General features: G+C 36.8%; 2 protein-coding genes, 1 long non-coding RNA gene and 2 other non-coding genes across 16 annotated transcripts; 2 read left to right on the forward strand and 3 right to left on the reverse strand.

The window, feature by feature from the left end:
* The first annotated feature begins 289 nt into the window (after positions 1-289).
* Positions 290-5,334, forward strand: LOC121298213. Its single transcript, XR_005947265.1, has 4 exons — positions 290-569; positions 1,723-1,827; positions 2,331-2,429; positions 3,648-5,334. It is a non-coding gene; the product is annotated as an uncharacterized LOC121298213 (long non-coding RNA).
* On the reverse strand, positions 5,230-8,046 carry LOC121298212 (pancreatic progenitor cell differentiation and proliferation factor-like). The gene is made up of 5 exons (XM_041225181.1): positions 7,867-8,046; positions 6,693-6,787; positions 6,308-6,385; positions 5,698-5,794; positions 5,230-5,551 (listed from the first exon to the last, which is right to left on the reverse strand). The coding sequence occupies exons 2-5, from the start codon at positions 6,745-6,747 to the stop codon at positions 5,437-5,439; spliced, it is 345 nt and encodes a 114-aa protein (XP_041081115.1). The 5' UTR covers positions 6,748-6,787; positions 7,867-8,046; the 3' UTR covers positions 5,230-5,436.
* Positions 8,047-8,788: 742 nt separating this feature from the next.
* trnae-cuc lies at positions 8,789-8,860 on the forward strand. Its single transcript has one exon. It is a non-coding gene; the product is annotated as a tRNA-Glu (tRNA).
* A 347-nt stretch (positions 8,861-9,207) lies between these two features.
* On the reverse strand, positions 9,208-9,279 carry trnae-cuc. The gene has a single exon. It is a non-coding gene; the product is annotated as a tRNA-Glu (tRNA).
* Positions 9,280-9,877: 598 nt separating this feature from the next.
* LOC121298075 (tumor protein D54-like) lies at positions 9,878-24,820 on the reverse strand. Of its 12 annotated transcripts, none has more exons than XM_041224863.1 (10): positions 24,609-24,820; positions 22,345-22,457; positions 21,676-21,824; positions 20,794-20,853; positions 17,823-17,870; positions 14,103-14,204; positions 12,952-12,978; positions 12,274-12,315; positions 11,714-11,762; positions 9,878-11,449 (listed from the first exon to the last, which is right to left on the reverse strand). In XM_041224863.1, the coding sequence occupies exons 1-10, from the start codon at positions 24,625-24,627 to the stop codon at positions 11,363-11,365; spliced, it is 696 nt and encodes a 231-aa protein (XP_041080797.1). In that variant the 5' UTR covers positions 24,628-24,820; the 3' UTR covers positions 9,878-11,362. The 12 variants fall into 12 exon arrangements, with proteins under 12 accessions (XP_041080797.1, XP_041080796.1, XP_041080801.1 ...); XM_041224862.1 differs by having other exon boundaries at positions 22,345-22,484; XM_041224867.1 differs by lacking the exon at positions 20,794-20,853 and having other exon boundaries at positions 22,345-22,484.
* Between the last annotated feature and the right edge of the window lie 1,555 nt (positions 24,821-26,375).

Below are 26,375 nucleotides of genomic sequence, written 5' to 3' on the forward strand. Positions count from 1 at the left end.
CCTGTACTTCCTAACCCTCAATATCCAGAGCCAGGTTCGCCCTGACTTCAGAGAACCTTTCTAGTTCTAATGTCACACTGAAAAACTACACAGCTACTAATATAAATTGTTTCAGCAAACATACATTATGAAATAAAGTTCCAGCTTGCTGAATAGATCTTTTTCAAATGACCTTAACTAAAGCCCCTTGTCCTCCAGCCCCTCCTTTCTTGATTGCTTGTTGCTGTGAGTTCTCAGAAACTTCAAGGGCTGCCCTTTCAGGTTTCTTAACCAATCATGTCATGTTATTTTCTTACTTAACCCTGTAAGCTGTTCTATTTATTGTATGCCAGTGAGCAAAACAGGCAAAAAATATATTTTAGCTTGGCTTTTAAAACATTGGACATTTAAGTGCTAAATTGTTACAACAAACACAAAAAAGAATAATAATAATAATAATAATAATAATAATAATAATAATAATAATAATAATAATACAAAATATATCTATGCAGGTATTTACAAACAAGATTAGATAAACCTAAAGGAGTCTTCAATCAAAGAAGGAAACAGAAATCAAACTTACAAAGGTAGGTTCAATCTAACTTTATTTTACTGGTCTGTTCTTGCAGAAAAGCATAAAACACACTTTGCAATGCAGGTGTGGTAAAATATGTGCTCAAGAACAAGGAAGCCTAGCAGGTGGAGACATGGAAGAGAATGATCTGACACAGGTTTCACTATCAAAGAACCATCCAGCAGAATGCACTGCCTAAATGCAACATTTCAGATATTGTCGATCAAGAGTGTGTTTTTCCACAGCATCATTGCAAAGTGGTCAGTGCCTTCTAGCTATGCTTTGATCAGCTGCAGTAAGAGCAGAGAGAAGCAGCAACATAATGTCTTAATGTTCTTCTCATAAAATGTCCCTGCCATGTATTACAGTATTACTAAAAGAGCGACCTTGGTTTTCACAATGAGGACCAGTTAACTCTACACTAACACTTATAAAAGTTATTTACTGATTAAGCAGTGCATGACACATAGAGATTAGCACTATTAAAAGTTAAATCATTTGTGTTAAATATTTCTGAGCAGTTGTGTCTCACAGGAATTGTGGAAAATGTTTGTACAGCATGCATTGACCACTGATGTGCATATACAGTATATGGATTTAAAGTTTATCGTAAGTTCTGTTAATGTTGCACAATTGACCATGTCATAGAGCATATCCCCAAAGTAGAATTTTTGTATGAGACCTTTGAATACTTTAACCGCTCTCTAACTGTTCTCCCTGATCCCAAATGGAGATGCTGACATTTCCAACACAGTGCGCTGAGCCAACAAAAGCAGTAAAAGCAAAGGACAGAGATTAGTCGTAACACAAAATGCATGTGTCTCCCATGCATGTGTCTGCTGACAGCATGTTATGGTGTTCCAACAAATCAGCATTTCTACAGCTCCTTGGAACATGCCAGCCCATTGCTGCTGCCTGCAGAGGACATTAAATGAACCTTGTTTTGAAACAAATAACAATAAGAAAGGTTGTGCAAACTTTGTTCTCTAATAAAAGCTTCCTATTGTGTTTTACACTGCGTTGACTCATCATTTCTGGTAAGTTATATAACTCCTATTGCTGTAAATGCAAGAGCAGCAACTTCATGTATAGTTTCGTGTTCTGCAAGTTGTGAAAGGCGTGGGTGGGATCATGATTTCTAGCTGAACCCTTTGTTTTCACTCCAGTGTTCAAAGGCAGACGTTTCCTCCCCCCGTGGGAGCAGCTGTTGTCCAGCATGGCCGCAGTCCCCTCACCAGGCTGCCTGCTTGCAAGGAATCAGTTTTACAGAAGTAAGCTGCTCTGCGCTCAGTATGTAACTTGGGTACAACTGTTATGCAATCCAATCGAGCTGCCATTCACCATGCGTCTTTTTAATTAAGACCTGTGCAATAGGATTCATCTGAAGAGACTAAGTTACTTTACCAAACGATTCAAAATATACGCTAACAACTGATTTAACAACACTGAATAAAATACTGACTGAGACCATACTGTTTTTTCTACTTTTTGGTATATATACTTATATGCTTAAGCAAGTTGTGAGAAATGAATGCTCCAGTACTAATGATTTCAAATATTCTACTCTATGTATGGAGGCTGCTTTGCTCACAGAACTGTACAACTCTTCTTGTCATCCACCTAAAAAAGATGAAAAACTTGCAGTAAACTATATCAGCCCATTAGTAAAGCAATCGATGGGAATACATTTGTAAAAATACAAATTATAAACTGACATGAGCGTCCCTATAATAATACATATGTAATGTCACAACATATGTTGTATTATTTCCAGACCGAATTAATTCCTCTTCCAGCCATTCATCTGGAATCTCCAATATGTCAAAAGACAACGAAGGGAGCCTCCCCCTAACCACTAAATCCATACGTCAAGGTATGTATTATTGTGTTGGTTTGTCAGCCAAGATGTTAAGGAACCAGTATTTCCTGTAAAAGAAAGGGTTCTCCTTATGTTACAGACCACACTTAAAGAAACCTGCAGAGCAAAATCATTGACTTATAACTCAGTTTTCTTTGGGCAGCATGGTGACTCAGAACCCTGTACTCTCCAATTTTCTGTTTTAAAAATTAATTCACAGCAGGTGTTTCGGCTGGGTTTATTCTTGTATTGTCTTGTACTGTTGCGTATAATTGTGAGGATGTACCCATGTAAGAGATGCTTCCTTTGAGCATGAGAAAACTTAATTGTGTCACCTAGCTTGCTTAATACTTCTTGATTGCTCCTTGTGATGTCAGCGCTGACTCAGAAGAGTAATAGACACCGCTCACGGCTTTATACATGCCAGTAACCTAACACTGGGAAGGGACCTATCCACAACACAATTCATTGACCCAATTTACAGCTCATGAGACCTTTCTAGTACTTGTGGTAATGCATGAGTTCTCACAGTGGAGGTTGTGAACCCCTGGAGGTCATGGTAAGGTTTCTAGGGGGCTGTGAAATAACCACATTCAGTGTAGGTAACTCAATATGTAATGGCCATAGGCCATTGCAGAAGCTCTTTTGTAAAAAGCTTGCTCAGTATTTTTAAACAATAGTCTCTATTATTCATTATTTCCCTGATTTATCCTAGAATAATCTACTTTGGTGTGTTTCACTAATATGCTGGGTACAGCTTTTTTTTTTTTTTCTTTTTTGCATATGAGCGCCCACACCAGACCTGGTACTTCTGAAAGGGGGATCAGATAATATTCCAAATTTTGAGACAAACTATGCAAATCAATGTCCATAATGTTTTGAAATTTGCAGTATCTAACAGTTTGTGCAAATATGTACGTAATGTGTTTTTGAAATATGTACAGTACCTACAAGTGCCTCCACTATACCCCCTACTTATCCCATAATGCGGAAGTAATGGATTTGGTGCTAGAGATAGAGGCAGGAGGTTCTGCAGATTGGTAACATTGTATTGGTGGTGTGTGGCTCTGGACACACAACAGTATCCCAGAGGGGTAAGAGATTAAAGAGCTAAACACCCTAGTTGCAGGATGTATAAAATGTTGAACTGCCACTTAGATGGACAGTCTTGCAACTTGAATGTTACATTTTCATCTGTTTTTATAATTAAAACCCTAACACGTTTTCCAACAGCTGTGGAGAAAAGTTGGTTGAGCGGTGCATTTGTTGGAAGTTTGGGACAGAACTCCAGTACTGGCAAGGTTTCATCAAAAAAATAGGATAACATGGTATTGCAACGGAAAGCCGGACTCACTCTGATGGAGACAAAAAAAAAAAAAAAGGAACTTTATACGGTCTGTGCTAATGAAGGATGCGGAAAACGGTATGTGTTTTAATGTTACTGAGTTACAAAGACTGGCTTGAGAAGACAGAAGAACTACGTGATGCTCATGCCTGCCGCTTGAAAAAGGCAAAATGTGTTTTATTCCATTAGAAAAACCAGGCAGCAGGCCAAACTTGGACCCCAGGGGGGGGGGGGGGGGGGGGGAGTGTACATGGCCATAGAAATCGATTGGTTCATTGATAGTGCTAAAGCTCAGACAGATGTGCGGCTGAGAAAGAATAAACACAAAAAAGTGTACAATCAGCACAAAAGCTTGAAGTAAAACACCAAATAAAATACAGCACGTTGAGCTCACTTAGCAGTTTCCCCAATAGTGTGGAATAGGTTGAGACAGCTTTTGGCATGACCATGTTACATAATTCTACAGTTCCTGGCCTTCTCTGAAACACACCAGAATGAATTTGAGGCTATTTGAGCAATGCACTGCCAGTTGCAGAAAAACAGGTAATGTAAAAGGATTAGTGGCACACATGGAAACTACTTCTCACAATGTTTTATCAGCTATTAGAAAATAGTTTTGTTTTTGTAAATATGTACAGCATTATTTTGTCTACTCTTCCAACATTACAACTCAGTCTTTTACAAATCTCTGGGATCTGTGACTTACAAAACAAATTTAAAAAATAAAATCGAAATACTATTATACTTTAAAACATGTAATAAAATTAAGTCAATTTTACACTCACTGTATATGGCCTCCGATTCATGTACTGTTCTGTCGCAGATAAGACTTTGCAGCTGTACAACCTACATAAGCCAATGCTGCATTTGCAACATGTAATACCAAATATTAAGCTGATGTTATGTGCTTTAGAAGATTAATTGGTGCTGATCTGGGCATCATTGCAGAGTCATCATTGTTCAGCTTTAAAGACCAGCAATTCTAGTAAAAAACAAGGCATTGCCTGCTTATGAATCCGAAGGGAGAAAACAATAAATCACTCACTGACAAATTGTTATGCAACCCACACACGGGGAATGATGCAATAAAGAAGAAATTAAGTAGGTAGTTACTCAATTGCGCACTGTAGGGGAATTTGAACACAAGAGCCCTGTGTCAAGCTAGTGTCTTGCTAATTCTCCCTTCTGTAAACTCTAATGCCACAGTGTTGGAATGTTTGGTTGCATTCCCTAAGTGCAGTTTAGAGCTATGGGCACACAGGCTTTCCTAACAAACACAGCTGCCATTAGTTTATAAAAATATGAATATCTGTATGAAATGGCTTCCAAGATACAGTACCAAGACAACTTTTGTATTAAGACAACAGTTTTGGGCTGTTTCTTGCTTTTATACCATTTCTTAGAACATCTTGCTTTAACACATTTTAGAAACCATAAAACAACTCAATAATACTTTGTTCAAACCAAAAATAACATATGTTGGCTGCTGAAGGCCATTTTATTAATCTGCAAAACCCAAGGTGGTAAGAAAGAAAAAAGAAAAAAGTGTTACAAAAAATGTAATTTTTTTTTTTTTTTAAAAAAGCACAAAAAGCAGCCTTTCTAAAAAGTAATACATGTAATAGTGCTCTGTCCCTAGCGTTAGTCAGAATGGAATTCCAGAGCACAGTTCCAGGTTCAGGATGAAGCCCCAGCCTCTGGTTTGCTGGGCTCACTTGGGCTTGGTTTTGCCATCAATTCCTTAGCCAGGCCACAGGTCACTTTGTCATCAGACAAGTGAAAGGTTCCAGATCTACAAAGAAAAAAGACACACAATGAGTCAATCACAACTCACACAGAGCCTTAACCTTTGTACATGTGTCTGGATGGATTATACAAAAAAGCCAAATTATATTACACACATCTATCTGTAATTTATAGATAAAGAAGTCAACTTGCTTATTTGGAGATTCTGTCAATGTGGTCATAGTTGGCTGGTTTGGTTTCCCAAAGAAGAAGCTTGACCACCAGTGACCGGGATCAGATTTTGGTAGACCTACAAATTAAATAAAAAAAAACAAAATATCAAACAAAAAAAATAGGGGGGGGGGGGGGGGGGGGGGATCAGGCCAACATGCAAGTGATAGATTTCAACCAACTATGTATTTTGTAGTTTTTAAAGAGATTTCCCTACACATGAGAGGTTAGTCATGATCAAGGTGTTGTCAGACATAACATTTCCTGCTGCTCATGCCAATAAATGGAGACACACCCGATTGAGGGCTGCAATGACACAACCACCCCCTGCAATCTCTTTTTAAAAAAAAAAAAAAAAAAAGCAAAGCATTGAGCTGACAATTATCAAACCAATCCACTGTCAAAGGGGAGCTGGGCCACAGGCATTTGAAAACTCACTCGGGTAAATTACAAGTGCACAAGTGACGAGTACCAACTCTACTATTGTACCTGCAAATAGGAATGACATTCCACAGCAGCCTTTTGGTCTGCTTGCAATAGTGATGCAAACATTGCATGTAGCTGTGTATTTCAGTTACAAGCAGCTGCTCACCAGGGTGGTGTGGAATGACCTCTCCAGCATATTCAGAACTTCCACAAGAGCTGCTACTCGAGTTGGAACCCAGGCGCCCTACAGAGGAAGAGAAAACACATATATATATATATCTGTTATTATAACAAACTGTCAACTATTGTCAGACCTGCAACATGAAACCTAGAAGAGCTTACATTTAACAATGAAGTCATGTGTAAAGTGCATGTTTTCACATGTAGGACTAGGATTTATAAAATACATAGATTAGCCACTACAACAACATGTTTAGTCATGACATCCACCTCCATCAGTCAAATATTACTGCTTAGCCACCAATTAGGTGAAGACTGGATAAACACTGTTAGCCTAGACCAAAATACTGCATATCCAGCCTCAAACTTACTGCGATAATAATCATGGGTTGCAACAAGTGAGCCAACTGAGGGAATTGATGCCATCTTCCTAATCTTATTTCACACGGTACTGGGATGGTAAACCCTGGGGAGGAGACAAAGTCAAATGCCAGATGCCATTGAAAACACATTATCACTAAGTAAAAAACCACACTAAGACTAGACAGAAAATGTAATACCATACAATAAATTTAAACAAACTTCAAATAAATGAACAAGCTTCTTGGTGTGGGAGATGGAGGTTGTGCGTGTTTTTTTTTTTTTTTTTAAAGTCTTAATATACTCTGGCAAAACACCAAGCAAGCACATGAGTTTAATACAGCTGGATTTTCCAGTTCAATTTCAGTCTGTGGCACCACTTGCATGGGACAAGGCATTTTTTTTTTTTTTTTTTTAAAAGTAGAACTTAGGTGAAGGGCACTGAACTGATCCCTCATAAAAACAGCCATGTAGTGATGGGCAGAGCAGGCCCATGAGGTGCAGTGTGTTGCTATCCTTCATGGACTAATAACCCTTGAACAGTAAATAGATATTTCACTTTCCAGGCTGAACATGTTTAAGATTACCATATCTTGAACTGAAGGGTGGGGGTGGGGCTCCACATTGTAAAGGGATTGATTTTTTTTTTTTTTTTTCAGATCCACCGTCCACCAAAATAAAACACATTTCAAACTGTTCAGCACTGCAAAAATACATGTGAAAAATTAACGTTAAGCATGTTCCATGACACGTCCACATTTGCAATACGTGCAAAAAAATGAATAGAAAACACCGACCCTGCTGTGAAGCACTTTCATTTTTTTCACGTATTATGAGAAACTGAAAAGGTACACACACAAAAAAATGATGTACATAAAATTACATATACAATTATACAAAAAAAAAAAAAAAAAAAAAAAAAAAACACCACGTATCTCTGCCTTAAACATTTCGAGCATTCTTACATTGCCACAGTCATTAATACAAACCAGGATTTTCTCTTTCAGATATTACATATAAAAATACTTTCAACTAATAAACCACACGTAAATAAATGCTGAAGCGTATTTCGGTGAATCTGCCTTGCTTTAGGTGGTTCTTCACACCGTCCACATTTTTTTTTTTTCAAAACACAACACGGCACATACCAATCTCCCCACCAAACTAGAATTTACGTAAACATACTTGATTTAGTTTTTAGTCTTTTTTCGGTTTTCCAGTTCTTTCGACAGCACCAAACAGCAAAAACATCTCAGGAAAATAAACGCTAGGCAACGGGGCCCATTTGTAAAGGAAATACTGGGTACAACCCTGCGTCTTTCTTTCTAACAAAATTAATAAATAACTCAAGGGATTTTGAGTAACGTACAACGAGAGCTGTTTATATAGACTGGCTGGCTGTTGACGTCATGCCTCTCCCCATCCCCCCCAGCCTGAGTCAAGGGGCGGAGTCAAGTTCACAGGACAGTGTGCAGTTCACAGTTACCAAGTCTGCTAAAAAAAAGAACCGTTTGTTTTTTTCTCATGAGATTTGGCAACACAGGTTAGACACGTCTGCGTTCATGTACGCATATTTTCATAATGCTAAGCAGGTTTTGTGCAACACCTGTACTGCGCTGGAGCAGCCACGGCTTCAATCAACAGAGGAGCGGTAGCTGACAAAGAACCGTGTCTGCAAGCAAACCCGATCCTCACTCTGCTTGGTACTGCCACCTAGTCAGGAGATGTGAATAACACAGAAAAGGAGCTTGTTTAAGCTACCATTATTAAATAACTTAGTGGTTTTTAACCCTGGTCTTGGAGTACCCAATGTGCCTCTGCTGGTTTCTGTTTCAACCGAGCTGCTCGCAATTACTTCATTCAACCCTTAACTAATAATTTGCCTAATCAGAGACTTAAAATCATTTTAAACAGTTGGGGTTTCAAGTTAAGTATAACATTGTATAAGGAAATTGAATCGACCAACATTTTATAAGGTGAATTATTCAAAAAGTCTTGTCCCCTGGGTACTGGTGCTCCTGTTGTGAATTCACTTAGTGCACTACGTCTGCAATACAAATTGCACACGTTGTTTTTATTGTTAGGTTTAATAATCACATTCGCTTCTTCCCTGGTGGTCTAGTGGTTAGGATTCGGCGCTCTCACCGCCGCGGCCCGGGTTCGATTCCCGGTCAGGGAATGACATTTTTTTTAAATATATATTTAATTTATACTGTGTTTATAAATAAAACCGAATTGTAAATAGAATACTGTAATATCTTATGTATACTACAGAAATGTGAAGAGTACCAGGTGAGTAGGCATTACATTTTCAAATGCAGCAATTTACTAGTACTGCACTAGAACATATTTTCATTTACACTGTGGCACCACCTGCTGTGTCTTCATCAGAATTGACAGCTGTTTGCTGTTGTGTTCTGATTTTGTGTTCTGATACAGTAAAACGTTTTTTTAAATGTGTACCCAATAACAGCACTCTTTCTTCAAAATAAATACAAATTAAAAAAAAAAAAAAAAAAAAAGCCATTCCCTGACCGGGAATCGAACCCAGGCCGCTGCGGTGAGAGCGCCGAATCCTAACCACTAGACCACCAGGGAATCTACGAAAACAATTTCAATGGTAGTAAGACGTTTTGGAATTGCAGTGGCCGCCTTACAGTATTAAGGTCGTGTATTTGTCGTGAACCCACCCTCTGTACTGAAAACGTCCAGTACATAAACAATATTGTATTACACATTCCCCTATACTAACCCCCATGAATAATTATTATTATTTTTATTTTATTTTTTTACAGTGAAAATAATCCGTAATGATTGTTTTTGTTAAATAAATTGAGTATTACCAGCAGGATTGCCATTATTCTGCCCTGATGTTAACCTACTTCAATATTTATGGTTTCTTAGTGACAGTAGTTTGTACTATACACAATACAAAACAGTTCAAATTAAATTCTTGTCTGCGAGCTTAACTATCCTGTACATATGTTGTTACTGTTCAAAATATCGAACCCCAGTACCTGGAGACTTGATTCACCCATGTGTGTGTCCTACTCGGTCAATTAATGAATAAAGATTATATATATATTTTTTTATTTAATTTTTTTTAAATCAAGTTGTGTGATGCAACAATAGCTTTGCAGGGAAAATCCTTTAAAAACAAAACAAACCCTGAAAACATTGTAACACAGAACAGAGGTATTTTAAAGGAATGCTTTATTGATCATTTAAAACATATATACCCAAAAGAGAAAGATAATTCCATCACCACCCACCATACCATAGCATCCGATCCCTTTGTCTTCTAATTATACTCACACAAACTGTTTTTTCATGTGGGCCTATAATGGCTATACGTTGTTTTATATATATTTATTACTTTCACCCTTAGCACATATATATTTGTATTTCTGTAGCCTAATATTTGCAGCTCTAACAATAAAAGCAAGAAACTTGCCTTACACTCTGTTAGCTTAGTGTTAGTTGTATAAGGAAAATCTGCATACTATGGATTTTACACAATTTGGCAGCAATGCATAATGCTGAGAAACTGGAACTATAAAAATCGAACTTATGGCTATCTAACTATCCTAGCCTGCAAATACAATAGAACAGATTTAGAAAGAAAAAAAATTCTTAAAAAAAAAAAAAAAAAAAAACACTTGCACAAATCTAGTGAAAAGAAACTATTCACATCTGCCCATTACATTTTCTACATGTTTGTTTATTTTTTTAAAAAGTGGCAGTGCTAACATACACTGGCCAAAAAAAAAAAAAAAAAAAAAAAAAAAATTCCAGCCCTTAAAAACCACATCTAAATTGCATTATAATCTGTTCACATGGCCTGCATGCCACATTAGGGTTTAGGAAATGTTGGTCTAGAATATAGATTTAAACAGACTTTATTATGCCTCAACAAACACTACATATATTTGTATAGTAAGGTTTACAGATTAGCTGGTAAAAAGCAAGTTTCAAGCTACTGTGATCCTCTATGCGTTAGTTATCAATTACATGGCATAAAAGCATGCATTCTTATTTAGGTTACCAAAATCTGTCCCTCCATCCATAAATCCATCTATCCACCCACCCGCCCACCCAGAGTGCTTAAAATTCAACTGCGTTCACTCTGAAGCTACCTGCTCTCCCTTAATTAAACAGATAAAGCATAAAGTGATATAAGGTTATTAGGCATCAGATTTCACATTCACCTCTTTATACATCAAAGCGTTGCTTCACAGAGTACCAAATGTAAAAAAACAAAAAGGGATTAGTTTGTTTAACTCATGGATTTCATGTAAAAAAAGAAAAAACGGAGATAAATATCTTTAACTTTTTTTCTGAACCCCCCTCACACACACAAATGGCAGCTTAATGGTAAAGGTTATGTAAAAACATTATACAAAGCTGTGTAAAATTATTTCTAATACAAAATGATTATTAGCCTTTTTTTGTCTTCTCGCAAATTCCATCATCAAATGAACATTTATATATATATATATATATATATATATATATATATATATATATATATATATATATATATATATATATATATATATATATATATTATATACACACACACATGCTTTAGTGTTGGGGGAAGGGGGCTTGCTCTGTTGTGAAGATGGGAAGTGTAAGGGCTTCAGTGATCAAGTGTGTCCTCAGCCGCTGGACATCCAGTCTAGAATGGAGCTCCGTCCTGAGTAGGATTCATTTCAGTGGGAGACTGCAGGCCATCACCGTTCTCTCTGCCACCCACAACTTTGGACTAGGAGAAACACAGATTAAAACATACTGAGTGGAGAAAAATTACTTGTGCAATTCCTCCAGACCTTGGTTACATACAGTCAGTGGCATTCACGATTTCTTGTAAATATTTCTGTAAAAGCATTTATTTATTCTGGTTGCATTCACTTAATTCTAAATCATTTTTACAATGATATCTCAAATTTACAGTCAGTTTGTTTCACCATTTGCTCCTTCTGTAATTTAAGTTAATCTATCTACATTTTTCACTGGAGTTCAGATTTACCTTGATAGTTCCAACTCTGTCTTCAAATGACTTGAACGATGGGGAGTTCCTGAAAACAAAGTTAAATAACTGCTTTTTTAATAGCCTTACAAAGACATTTCCCAAATACAGTCAAACCTCCCTATAAAAACCACTAAGGGTCAAATACAACTCTCTGAAAAGCATGCACCATTGGTGTTTACACTTTGTCATTCTTGATCTGTACTTTATCTGTATTTCTTCCTTCTTATTGAATTTAACTGCCTTCATCATTATTGTCAATCTCCATACATAACCCTGTAAAATATACTTTCTTTCCCAGACCCAACAGGATAGTCATCTTAGCTAGGTTGCTCCATTCTGAAAAATCTCACAGTAACGTTTTACATTTTACGAGAATCTAAATTAAATAAATGGCACGCTATTCAACACATTTGTAAAGTTACTTTATGATTCTGATACCAGTGCAGTGTACTGATTATACTAAGACTGTACAATGACAACATTAGTGTGCAAGACACATATGATTACGTATTCACTTGTTTCTTTGCAGAAATGCATCTCTATCAGCTGTACTTTACCTCATTGCAGGCATACTTATCGACTGGCGAATGGAGTAACTGCTACTTGGAATGCATTAAGAAGACAGAGGAAGCAATTGTTACGGCAAGTATATAAGTTTAAAGGAAAGATGACAGGAAGAAAAGCAAAGCATTAAAAATGAATGCATCCCCCAAAATGCACCGCATTCTAGAATTAGGCAAATTATGCATGCAGCACATGCAACGCTACCTACATTGTTAATTTTTTAACCCTTCAGCAAACGGTTAAAGCAGAACAGCCCTTTCCTCACAATCCAAAACCACTTGCACAGGAGATGTAGGCAAGATGTAGCGCTACTACTACACCTATTACACCAATGCAAACCTTATCTATTTTTTTTTTTACCCCCCCAAAGAATTTGGGTCTACTGAGTAATTAAATATAAAATGTGTAGTTTTATAGAACTCATAAAAAACATAGGAAATATACATGTAACCTTGTTCTAAAGCCACACATTGTTTTACAAAGTAAGATTTACAGCACATAAAGTCAAGTAGACAAGTGTTTCGTCTAGTGTATTGTCTTCTATATGCCAAGTTATACGTTTCTCTAAGTTTTGTCTTATATTTTGATTGAGTGTTTCAATTGAAGACACATCGCTTCATAAAGTAACTTGTATGGTCTTGGTTTCCCCGCACAGTACTGGACAGTCTTACCTAAATGACTGTGAGAATGGAAGAGCTCTGAAGAAGTCATTTGCAGCAACAACAAAAAGGACAAAAGTAAGGTAAGCAAAAATAAATCTAATAAAATAAATGAGAAATTAAAATACTGAATGCATAGCAACCACCAGTAAACTGATTTTCAGTTTGGTTCTTTGAAGAGGAAAAAAAAACAAAAAAAAAAACAGTACAGTAAAGCTTAATTCAGGAGCTTGAACTTAAAATTGTTAGTATTGCTTGTTATGCTGAAGAAAAAAGTAACATGCTTGCAGTGATAATAAACCTTTGCTATACTCTTTGTGGAGAAAAACATGTGCCTATAGTTCCATGTATTCTTTAGTGTGATTAAGGAATATATTATAAAAAAATGCAATTAAAACAAATAATCCCATATAAAGACATGCTTTTTTTAAGGCAGGGAGAGGGAATAAAGCAATTACAGTGAAAGGCATATCACTAGCTCGTTATGAAAAACAATGGCAACCTTGTTACAGACAATTTACTTTAGTTCTTTATGTGGAAATAAATATCAAAATTCATTGGAGTTTCACAATTAAGGATAGTTGTTTTTATCCTTGCATTGTCGAAAAAGTTTGATCATTTTAGATAATAAATCTCAGATAAATAATGTTACAATATTCAAGGGAAAAATGTAATGGTACAGTAATTTGAGGGGAAGCAATGCAGGAAGAGAAAGTCTGAAAGGAAATGAGAATGCCCTCACTGCCTGAGGTATACACCTCCCATTTACCAGGTGTGACAGGTTGTATCAAACACATTTTGCCACCATAGGAATTTTTTGTTCATTCGATCTAAATTGAAAAGGCATAAATATATTGAATGCACAGCAAATGGAAAATTGTCACCCGTAGAGTATCCCATTCTCTGCACATCCAGATCTATAAATAAATCAGGTACATTATAAAAAACCTTCCACTATGTCTTCTTAATTTAAAAGCTGCACTTGCTGAACATCAGGAATACATACAATGCACAGTTTGCAATTGTTAAAGTGTATTTGTTACACTATGTGGTAAGAGAAAGGAGGGCACAGTGACAGTAGGGTTTGCCTGATCAAACAAGAGCAGCTGTAGATCTCTTTAGTTGACTTTTACTGATAAACACGTGTATAACCAAACTCATACCTCATGTCTCCAAGCTTCTTGGTGATAACAGAACCCACAGTGGTGAGAGCAGCAGAGGTCTTCTGTCCTGCCTGAGACAGTGTTTCCTGAGTCTTCTTGTATCTGTGGCAACCAAGAAAATACGTTTGGCGAGAAGAGCAGCAATGCCTTTCTCCATATGAAGACTGTAAGGGTTAGTCTAGCTACAAAACAGCAACAGAACAGAGAGAAGTAGTAACATTGCAACGCCACAGCAAAAAAGCATGTACTTCTTACCCCTTTAAAATGATTAATGCTGGTAAAGCCCCTTAAAATAACAAGAAAACAAAAAACCCAAATGAATCTAGCAGTTTTATACAATTAACTAGTGTGTATACATTAAACTACTCAGGTTAAACAAACTGCAGATCAACTTTTTTATTGTCATTTCACACTGGAAATCACCATGTAGAGAGTACTGTAAATGTTTTTACAAATGTCTTTTCTTGGTGAATGGCAATGAACAAAACTGTGTTTTTGGTCTAGTATCACAATACAAACGACACACACCTGCCTCTGTTGCATCATCTGATGCATCATCTAAACAGTGTCACAATTTATTGATATATGATGAAACATGACACCCCTAACATTGCCTCTGAGCACAGAAATCAAACAATTTTAATGTAATGAAAAGTATACAAGGTCCAATGCCAAATCGCAGAACGTGTTCAACACAAACTAGCTATAAGGCTGCTAACTTCAGAATGGCTTCTTACAGGAAGCTCAGAACTTCTTTTCTGAGTTTCTGCAGGGCATAGTTTATTTGTGACTGCTAAACTCACAAGGGCGTGGTACACTGCCAGCTCGACACTTACAGAACTTTAATTGTGTAATAGGAATAAGCTACACACGTTTCACCACAGGCTGGTTGAATTTACAGTGGCTTGCGAAAGTATTGACCCCCCTCGGCATTTTTCCTATTTTGTTGCCTTACAACCTGGAATTAAAATTGATTTTTATTTGGATTTCATGTAATGGACATACACAAAATAGTCCAAATTGGTGAAGTGAAATGAAAAAAATAACTTGGCTTCAAAAAATTCTAAAAAATAAATAACAGAAAAGTGGTGCGTGCATATGTATTCACCCCCTTTGCTATTAAGCCTCTAAATAAGATCTGGTGCAACCAATTACCTTCAGAAGTCACATAATTAGTTAAAGTCCACCTGTGTGCAATCTAAGTGTCACATGATCTGTCACATGATCTCAGTATATATACACCTGTTCTGAAAGGCACCAGAGTCTGCAACACCACTAAGTAAGGGGCACCACCAAGCAAGCGGCACCATGAAGACCAAGGAGTTCTCCAAACAGGTCAGGGACAAAGTTGTGGAGAAGTACAGATCAGGGTTGGGTTATAAAAAAATATCAGAAACTTTGAACATCCCACAGAGCACCATTAAAGCCATTATTAAAAAATGGAAAGAATATGGCACCACAACAAACCTGGCAAGAGAGGGCCACCCACCAAAACTCACGGACCAGGCAAGGGGGGTATTAATCAGAGAGGCAACAAAGAGACCAAAGATAACCCTGAAGGAGCTGCAAAGCTCCACAGCGGAGATTGGAGTATCTGTCCATAGGACCACTTTAAGCCATACACTCCTCAGAGCTGGGCTTTACAGAAGAGTGGCCAGAAAAAAAGCCATTGCTTAAAGAAAAAAAATAAGCAAACACGTTTGGTGTTCACCAAAAGGCATGTGGGAGACTCCCCAAACATATGGAAGAAGGTACTCTGGTCAGATGAGACTAAAATTGAGCTTTTTGGCCATCAAGGAAAACGCTATGTCTGGCGCAAACCCAACACCTCTCATCACCCCGAGAACACCATCCCCACAGTGAAGCATGGTGGTGGCAGCATCATGCTGTGGGGATGTTTTTCATTGGCAGGGACTGGGAAACTGGTAAGAATTGAAGGAATGATGGATGGCACCAAATACAGGGAAATTCCTGAGGGAAACCTGTTTCAGTCTTCCAGAGATTTGAGACTGGGACGGAGGTTCACCTTCCAGCAGGACAATGACCCTAAGCATACTGCTAAAGCAACACTAGAGTGGTTTAAGAGGAAACATTTAAATGTCTTGGAATGGCCTAGTCAAAGCCCAGACCTCAATCCAATTGAGAATCTGTGGTATGACTTAAAGATTGCTGTACACCAGCAGAACCCATCCAACTTGAAGGAGCTGGAGCAGTTTTGCCTTGAAGACTGGGCAAAAATCCCAGTGGCTAGATGTGCCAAGCTTATAGATACATACCCCAAGAGACTTGCAGCTGTAATTGCTGCAAAAGGTGGCTCTACAAAGTATTGACTTTGGGGGGGTGAATACTTATGCACGCTCAAGTTTTCTGTTTTTTTGTCTTATTTCTTGTTTGTTTCACAATAAAAAATATTTTCCATCTTCAAAGTGGTAGGCATGTTGTGTAAATCAAATGATACAAACCCCCACGAAAACCATTTTAATTCCAGGTTGGAAGGCAACAAAATAGGAAAAATGCCAAGGGGGGTCAATACTTTCGCAAGCCACTGTAGTTTCTTTGTTTAGGAGCTAGTAGATCCAAGCACAAATAATTTTGAAGTGATTTTAATCAGGTTGTTTTGCAGTGTAAAACTCATCTTGCAGGCAGGAAGTGTTCATTGCTGATTGCAAGAATGAATTTTCCCTTAAATGCCAGCTTCAATGGAAAATACATGATATACATAGTCTGAAATCCCAACGGCTTGAGGTAATACACTGATATCCAGGAGATAGAAAACAAGAATGTCTGACACACACACTTAAATACAAAATATAGCTTAACTTTTGAAGGCAAGTAAACAGCAGGCAGTTAGTGATGTACAAGTACAAGATCACAACCAAGACATAATACAATTAAAAATGCAGGTATCGCGTTAAGCTTTGGCAGGTTACATTTCATATACTATTGCATTTTACTACATGGCCATTATCATGTTCTTACAGAACAGCAACATATCTGAAAAGCCCAAGCAACCACCACAGTAAACCCGACTGTCCGGCGTAATGATGACCCGCTTGCTTTTATTATTCCTTTATGTGTATATCTTTTATTTGCACTGGAATATCATGCTGCTATATTCTTCATTAGTCGTGTTGTCAAATATATAATGCGCTCGTTTCAAAATCACATCAAAACTGCTTATTGTACGGACTCAAGGACACTCCATAAATGAAATAACACTTTCAGCATCTTTACTATCAAGTACATTTTACACAGACAACTGTAAAGGAAAATTAAATGTAAGATTTAAATGTGCTTGTAATGTTTGCTTTTTTTTTTTTTTTTTTAAACTATAAGCCAAAACGTACATGACTTCATTGAAATGTATTTTTAAAGTTCCCATCCTATAGGTACCCCTTCTATATGTATTGAAAACAGCAGCAAAGACATGTTCACATGTTAAAAACGATTAAACCAAAGTGGGTTTTCTACTAGTTGATTAAATCTTTATTTACAAACTGTATAATCACAAACGCCTACAGGTTAAGATCAAGGCTTCTGCTATAAATACGTGCTGACTGAAGCTTTGTTTTCTTTCAAAAGTAATTTAATAAAAGGTATGTGTATTTCTGGAGAAGAGCTTTTTTTTTTTTGGTCCTACACCCACAACAAACTGTAGCCCTGCTATATTTAAAAGGGTTTTTTAAAATGTATTTTATTTTATCAAAAACAAAAACTCACGCTTCTGAATGGGTTATGTCCTCCAAAGTGGCACTCGCTGACAGATATCTATAAACATACAGTGTAACAGAAAATTGAAAGAGACCTTAGAGAAACAGCTGCAGTTTAACACAATGTGATACATAAAGCAGCAGACTCCTGAACCTGCAACAGAAACGGGATTAGGAACAGCAGTTATCCTCAGGTGAATTATGAATTAGTCATTTAGCAGGCACGTTATGCACAGCGACTCAGAGAAGAGTTATGGATCAACAATTGCTCCTGCAGTCACTTACAATAGGACCTCGATTTTTTTTTTTTTTGAATGCCTAAGAAACGCCTGATAATGATGAAGGGCAAAAAGGTAATCCAAATCTATTTGTAATAAAAGCTGTATCAAATATCATGCAAATCCATGTTAATACAAAAGGGCTTCTCAGCAGTACTGCACATGTCTGTAAATAGTTTCCCTACGTTTCTAGATTATGCTTAAAAAAAAAAAAAAAAAAAAAAAGTTATTTTGGGCAACATTATGCAGGTTTATACTGACCATCCAACTTTAAATCCAGTACCTAAAAATCAACAATGAAGTAAGCTTCATTACTGTTTACTGAAGACATCTCCCATCCCTCCATTTCATATCAAATGTTTTATTACAATGACACAAGAGCCTATAGTGCGTATTTAGATAGTGGTGCAGGTGCATCATAGTCAGACATTCTGAAGCAGACATTCTGAAGCCTATGCAAGAAAACAAAAACATGATTAAAAACACAAAACAACTTTGAAATGACAAGGGGAGTAAAATGATAAAACATGGAGGAAATTTAAATGTTGGTATTTTTGGTGACCTCTTATCTTCCTACAGGATACATGCACATGATAAAGCCTGTACTGTATATGAAGAGCTTCTTCGGTAAACTTCTGGAGCTCAACCTAACTAGGAAAAAATATGAATTGTAACAGGAAAAAAACAATACCCATTTTAATATCCCTTTGCAAAAATTAATATAGGGTTACAGAGCAATCGCACATTTAGTTGCAATTTAAACAAATGCTACAAAAGTGTTTAGACTTTTATGCGTTTCTGATTTGAGATCTGACTTTGGGACATCAACAAAAGCAAGACAAAACATCTCAGGGCAATCCAAGACAGCAAATTCTACTCTAGAATCCTCTACAGAATTATTAAAATAGAGCTATTGTGCATAGACAAGATTCTACCACTACAACACCACCCATAAGCAAATACAGAAATACTATTCTTAAATTTGAAGATATGGATTAAGACTTAAAACATTTAGTGGATAGTAACAGATGACATTCAGCAGGCACACAAAGACCAGTTCAAGTGCTAAAGGAAACAGGCCAAAGCTGACACTTTGATTAAGATGCTGCATTAAAATCACGTTGAGCACATTTTCTGAAACCGTTTTAATTTGTCCATAGGCACGTTTTGTTTAAATGGGGTAGTATTCCTGTTTAGTACTTAAAATAAACTTTCTTTCACCCTCTCTCAAAAACTTTGGGTTATCTAAAAAAAAAAAAAAAAAAAAAAAAAATATGTCTTAAATCCAGAACCTTTGAATTCCTGTTTAATCCCGTTGGTATTTTAATAAAAGAAAAACATGTTTCATAAGGGAAGTTGCCTCGTTTAACTTTCCATGTGTAGAATGTGAGATGGAATGCACTCCTCTCTCAGGTGAGAAAGGGTCTGCCAACACCAGCTTCAAGATTAGTAAAAGCCTTGTCCAATGTTCAGGCTCGTGGTTACACATACACACAAAATTCTTAGGAGCACTCACTGGTATAATATCATTTGTTCTCTTTGTTAGAAAACCTAGGCCTTCATCCAATGTAGGAAATATAAAATCTCCTTAAAAATAACTCCATTCAACACAGGAAGGGCTGATAAACTTTATAATGGGAGTTGTTATTCTATGTCAAATTACTTACATTACTTATCGTAGCTCTTTTACAATAATAATAATACAGTTGACATCTCAGAACCTTGTCTAGTTTCATAGGCTATAAGAAAACTTTTAATCCTTTAATCCTGCCACAGCAGCATGGCCCTGCTTGACAAACCTGATAGCGCCAGAAACACCTATTATTATCCATAAACATGCATTGACATTAGATGCATGAAAGACACTGCTTTCGCTTTGAATTCTGGAAAAATAACTCCATCATAGCGTACTTCCCTTAAAAATGATCCCCATAGCAAGCTTACTATCTAATAAACATAACATGTAGAACCTTTTCTCACTAATTTGATTCAGTCTACATTTAAATATAATCTTGACACAGCAACAGAAAGCCTTCAAGTCCTGTGACATTTTGGTTGCAGTTAGGGGGGTTTAGTACAACGTTAGAATTGTGTAAGCTACTGGTGCATTGATTCTGTGTTTGCTTTGCAACTTATTTTTTAAAATCTAGTGTTGTGGAATTAACAGTGACCAGTAAATACAAAATTCAACTGAAAGTAAATCTTTGCACAACAAGCAAGCACAGCAACAAATGACAAACAGCTCTCAAAAGAAGCCTGCAAGTATTTTTCTGCCCAGCAACACAGTTGATTAAATAAATGCAGACTTGGAGTTAGTCAGCACTGTTAGTTCGGTCTGTTCTATAGGGTTTTGGCGAGCGTGAGACCTACATTAAAAATCGCTTATGAAATCATAAACAAAGACATACTTTTTAAGTCATGTTGCAAGTATTTTATATATTCATTTTACAAAAAAAAAAAAAAGTTGAATAATTACCCCTCCACCCCAGAGAAATGTAGAAGTGCTTTTTTTTTTTTTTTTTTTTTTTTTTTTTGCTTTTTTTAAAAAAGCTTTTCATATTTTGGTTTCCTAACTGCATTGCCATGCACTGGTCTCACAATTTAGCAAAGCCCCCTGCAGCCTTTGGCTTTAACAGAAACACGAAAAGCACACAAAAGAGCAGACTGAAATTCAGCAACAATTTAGTTGTGCAAGGGACTCACAAATCAGAACCGGTAACTTTCTCATTCCACTCTCCGAGTTTCTCGCTGGTTTTCACATAGCTAAAAACAGAGGTCTTGTTAATAAGAACACTGTACTCTTTCTTGAGGTACAGTTTTAGTTGACAAGCATATAAAAAACTGGATGAGGATCATATAGAACACGTTTCACAGACATTTTGCACACCCACTAATGAAGGAAAAGGTTATTTTGTTTGAACTGCTAAATCTCAGTTGACAACACAGCGATTCTCAGCAGCTTTTATCCCATCTTCCAGCTTAACTTAATTAATCATCTTAAGACATGTTCTTTTTTTAATGTAGCCCAATCTAAACAAAACAGTCTAAGGTGTCCAGTCTTCAAACTAGTTTGGATACACTAGACCAGGGATCTCCAACCCTGGCTTGGAGAGTCCCAATCTTGCAGGTTTTCTAGGTTCTAGGCCAATAATTTATTGCAATCAAGAAAGTAAGCGAGAGGTCAGTTGAAATGAAAATCAGAAGATCCAGTTGCTCTCCAGGACCAGGGTTGGAGAACCCTGCACTAGACTGAAGTCTTCCACTGACATGCAAATAAATAGCTATAGGCCTAGAGAGCTCATTGATCGTGTCTGAGCTCCCCTGTTCTCAGATACATACACATTGGCAGACCATCACACTTCAAAACGACATGGGGTGCTTTAGATGGACAGTAGCAGAATACATTGGAAACCATTAGGCCTGTACACAATCTAATGTTTATTTTATACAGATCTTATTTAATTAAGTACACCAACAGGACATCTAAGTAAATTAGCTTTCTGTTGAGATTCAATCAATACTATTAGTTTGCAAAACAAAAAAATCCCTAAATATGGTTTGTTGCTCTGCTCATTATATACTTACGCTGAGGATGTCTGAACATCTTGCCAGCCTTTGGTGAAGTTTTGTTTCAATTCGTTCAGCGGAGTGAGTCCCAGTTTTCTTTTGAGTTCATAAGCAGTTTTCTCTTTGGCAGCGAGCACCTGGCGCAGGGTGACAATCTCATCCTCCACCTGGGAGAGAGCAATTAAATTCCCCCATTGTTCAGCAAGGCAGTAAACACACAACAGCTGTAATAGAATTCTGTCTCCCACCCGTCACGACTGCCAGATGTTAGATACAAAATGCGAGTCAGTTTAGTGATTTCAGTTTCTCTAAAGAAATAAAGGTGAAATATTTCACTCCTAGTCTACATAATGAAAATATTAAATGATAACAATTGACAAGGCATTGTCCTTATAAGGACTACAGTTTCTGTAGAAACAGACAACAACATTAAGGAGAAGTCATTTGCAAGAGATGTTATCACGTATACTATAGCTCAGACGAAACAAACAAAAAAAAACCCCATGAAATTGCAACACAGTCAAATTTATATATTTACATTAGCAATTTCTGAAACAAATTTGAAATAAACTATATTGTAATAAAGCTATACTGTAAGCAAAACTTAACATTTTGATGTTGAAAAAAAAGTTGGCATAATATTTTTCAAATAATATTTGCGTCATGTTTCATAAAGCAATGAATTACCTTGGTCAGCTCGTTCTTTAATTCCTCTGACTCGTCTTCAGTCAAGCCTACAGGCACCGTGGTACCTGTGGCACCTTGTACTGGCACGTCTGTCAAGCTGTTCGACACAAGCCCTTTATTGGGAGAGTTGAGGTTGATATCTGTCATCAGTACAAGCACAAGCATCAACAGTTTAGCCATTGTGCATGGTTGGTGCACACAGGTGCATCTCACTTGAAACAAGAAGTCATGCCTTTCTATTTATAAAGACGTACAGCTGTCCTCTAAGGGTACATTCAGCACAAACTGTTTTTGGATGTTTTTTTTTTCATTTTAGCAACTTTACATACACAAGTAGAAATGCAATTTGCAGTACCCCCTTTTACAGTAGGCCAGACATACAAAAAGTAGTTGTCCTGATAAAGTAATCTAATACACTGCATTGTACTCGGTCACCTGATGTAAAAAAAATAAATCAATAAATCAGACTCTAGTTAATGTCAGTTTATTGACTTCTGTAGAATAGATAATTAAACAAATGGCCAGATATACTGCATTACAGTATTTAAGCACTACAAGGAAATATAAGATGGCACTACCTCTACACCTGATCTTTATTTTTTTTTGCGTTACCAATCAATATTCATACAGAATTAGCTTATTTAAAAGCAGAATTTGTCTGGATTCTCTGGATTTTATCCGAGGACTAGAACTGGTTCCAGACCCCAATTAGATTAATTTAAATAAATAAAATAATCACAAAAAATGCCAATTTGCTGTCATTTAGAAGAGCGTGTTATTACTACGGTAATTAGCAGCGCACTTCCTCTGTTTCAGCAGTTGTGAAATACATCAAGAAAATTGATTTTACAGAGGAAGTTTGCCTGGAACACACCAACATCTGTGAGTATTATACTAATACTTTAAAACTATTTAAATTGAATATATTACAGCACTGTAAGACATGTTATTGCCTACAATTACAGTACATACTGGGTTGAGAGGAAAATGGTCAGCCAGTTCTTACACATTTTATAGCAGGTTGTCATTTATTTTCTTAGAAATATTTTAATCCTTTGGTGTGGTTTTTGAAAGGGTGACAAAAATACAGTAATAAGAAATTACATTTGTTGTCTTTTCCACACAGTGCACACAGGGATAAAAGTCGAGAATTATTTCCCCAGATATAAAGTAGAACTATATATTCAAGATAAATACCACCAAAAAAATGAAGTAAACTTAAATAAAATGTGTGCCCTCAGGTGTTCAATGAGCCATATACACTGTACTGTAGATGCAGCGTGAGGGTGTGTCCAAGATGTAAACCATGTTACTGCTGACAAACCACCAATACTTCTTTATAACAGTGGCAAACATCATTCCCTTAAATGTAATGGAAATGGGAGTAGCATCCCCCAAGCAGTTTTAAATTATGATGTTTGAAGCCCATTAAATCATTGACAATGTGATCTTATACTGAAATGACTGGATAAATAAAAGCCCAGCCTTTTATCACTTCCCACTGTCAAGTAGTCGTATTTGGGTGGCATTTTACAGCACGCCCTTTGTAATGCCCCACCTACAGTAATATGCAGAAACTCGCACAACACATCATGAACAAGCATGGTGTTATTGTAACATTAACCCAAAAATATGGCTATACTGAGAATTTAGTGTCTAACAAATGATGCATCTTCCTTGTCATTAACCGGGTTCAATTGCACATATTTAAGTTATTAATAATGAGTTTTAACAGATGAATATATTGTACCATGTGTAAAATAACAGCTATGAATATAACGACAAAATGTAATTTTGTGGCTTTTGACTGAATAGAAATAATAAAAAAAAACAACGTATTTTTTTTCTTCATCTTTTTAATCACCGGATATACACGTGTCACAACATAATGAAATCACCCTTTCTGAAGCAAGGAGTTAGTAAATCGGTACATGATTTGTATTTGTCAGACTGTACTGTCACTAAATAAAATAGATCTTACTTAGATTACAAGATATTGACTATATACCAAGTCTGCCTAAAAAAAAAAACGTACAGGGCGGTCACATTATATACTGGTGCATCGATTAAAATTGTAAATAAAAGTGCCCTATTTAACGATATAGTTGCATTTAAACCGGATAGTTTTGTGCGCGTGTATCCATTATAGTCCCACCCACCCGTCCCTTCACTTTTATTTTTGGAGCAGACAGCGGGCCCTGTTTCCCAAGGAACTCGACAGTCGTGTCGTTCCCACTGTTGACAACCTGCTAAACAGAAAATACCTTGATTTGCAGACTCCATCCTGTCAGATTTCTAAACAGTGCCTGGTCTTTCGATGTCGACGTTGCGTGTAAAAATATTACCACTGATTTATGTTTTACCGAGCTTTTTCGAAATGCAAAATATCTCCTCTTAACATCAAGATCTGTAACAACACCAAACACCAGAGAGACACCCCTGCACTACGAAAATGACTCCCTTCAGCCTGCCAAGCCTTAAGCATCCTGCTTCCGGCGATGGACAAAGACGTCATTGTAATTTTACACTTTAGCTGCAAGTTAAATAGAAAAAAATGTTGCGAAAGAAAAAAAAAAAAAAACAACAAAACGTCTAATTTATCCGCACCACATGTCCATATGTCTTGGTATTTTGGTAGAAACCGTGTGTTTTATGTTTAATCGTTCTGCCATACTCGAATTCAGCGAATATTCAGCGAAAAAAGGCACTTTACAGAGCATTAAAAAAGGACCAAAAAGAAAGTACGCAGAAAGAGTACACGGAACTGCAAACGCAAGTCAAAAAGTTAGTTAGAAAGGCCAAGAGAGAAATAGAAATGAACATTGCTAAGGGAGCTAAAACCAATTCCAAAATGTTTTTCCAATATTACAACAGCAAGAGAACATTCAAAGAGGAGATTAAATGTTTAAGAGATACAAATGGCAAAATCGTAGAGGAAGAAAAAAAAATAGCAAATATGTTAAATGATTACTTTTCACAAGTTTTTACAAAGGAAGATACTGACAACATGCCCCACATGTCATCCAGTTCCTATCCAGTTTTAAATAACTTTAGCATAACTGAGGCAGAAGTGTTAAAGGGACTAGGAGCTCTTAAAATAAACAAATCCCCTGGGCCGGATGAGATCCTCCCAATAGTACTCAAAGAAATGAAAGAAGTAATTTACAAACCGCTAACCAAGATCATGCAGCAGTCTCTTGACACAGGGGTGGTACCGACAGACTGGAAAATTGCAAACGTAATACCGATCCACAAAAAGGGAAACAAAACTGAACCAGGTAACTACAGACCAGTAAGCCTGACTTCTATTATATGCAAACTTATGGAAACTATAATAAGATCCAAAATGGAAAATTACCTATATGGTAACAGGGTACTGGGAGACAGTCAACATGGTTTTAGGAAAGGGAGATCGTGCCTAACTAACTTGCTTGATTTTTTTGAGGATGCAACATCGATAATGGATAATTGCAAAGCATATGACATGGTTTATTTAGATTTCCAGAAAGCTTTTGACAAAGTCCCGCACAAAAGATTAATTCTCAAACTGAACGCAGTTGGGATTCAAGGAAACACATGTACATGGATTAGGGAGTGGTTAACATGTAGAAAACAGAAAGTACTGATTAGAGGAAAAACCTCAGAATGGAGTGTGGTAACCAGCGGTGTACCACAGGGATCAGTATTAGGTCCTCTGCTATTCCTAATCTACATTAATGACTTAGATTCTGGTATAGTAAGCAAATTTGTTAAATTTGCAGACGACACAAAAGTAGGAGGAGTGGCAAACACTGTTGCAGCAGCAAAGGTCATTCAAAATGATCTAGACAAGATTCAGAACTGGGCAGACACATGGCAAATGACATTTAATAGAGAAAAGTGTAAGGTACTGCACACAGGAAATAAAAATGTACATTATAAATATCATATGGGAGATATTGAAATTGGAGAAGGAATCTATGAAAAAGACCTAGGAGTTTTTGTTGACTCAGAAATGTCTTCATCTAGGCAATGTGGGGAAGCTATAAAAA

The sequence above is a fragment of the Polyodon spathula genome, chromosome 23, assembly GCF_017654505.1.
Source record: "Polyodon spathula isolate WHYD16114869_AA chromosome 23, ASM1765450v1, whole genome shotgun sequence".
Classification (NCBI taxonomy): domain Eukaryota; kingdom Metazoa; phylum Chordata; class Actinopteri; order Acipenseriformes; family Polyodontidae; genus Polyodon; species Polyodon spathula.

Bases quoted from the DNA above. Each gene is read 5' to 3' on its own strand.
- LOC121298212 (XM_041225181.1), bottom strand. From the start codon at position 6,747: ATGGCATCAATTCCCTCAGTTGGCTCACTTGTTGCAACCCATGATTAT. The intron at 6,386-6,692 runs GTAAGTTTGAGG...CTTCCTCTGTAG, and splicing joins AACCCATGATTATTATCGCA to GGCGCCTGGGTTCCAACTCG. The intron at 5,552-5,697 runs GCAAGTTGACTT...TTTTCTTTGTAG, and splicing joins TTGACAGAATCTCCAAATAA to ATCTGGAACCTTTCACTTGT.
- LOC121298075 (XM_041224862.1), bottom strand. The intron at 20,854-21,675 runs GTAAGTATATAA...CTCTGTTTTTAG, and splicing joins GATGTTCAGACATCCTCAGC to CTATGTGAAAACCAGCGAGA. The intron at 11,763-12,273 runs GTAAAGTACAGC...CTTTGTTTTCAG, and splicing joins ATAAGTATGCCTGCAATGAG to GAACTCCCCATCGTTCAAGT.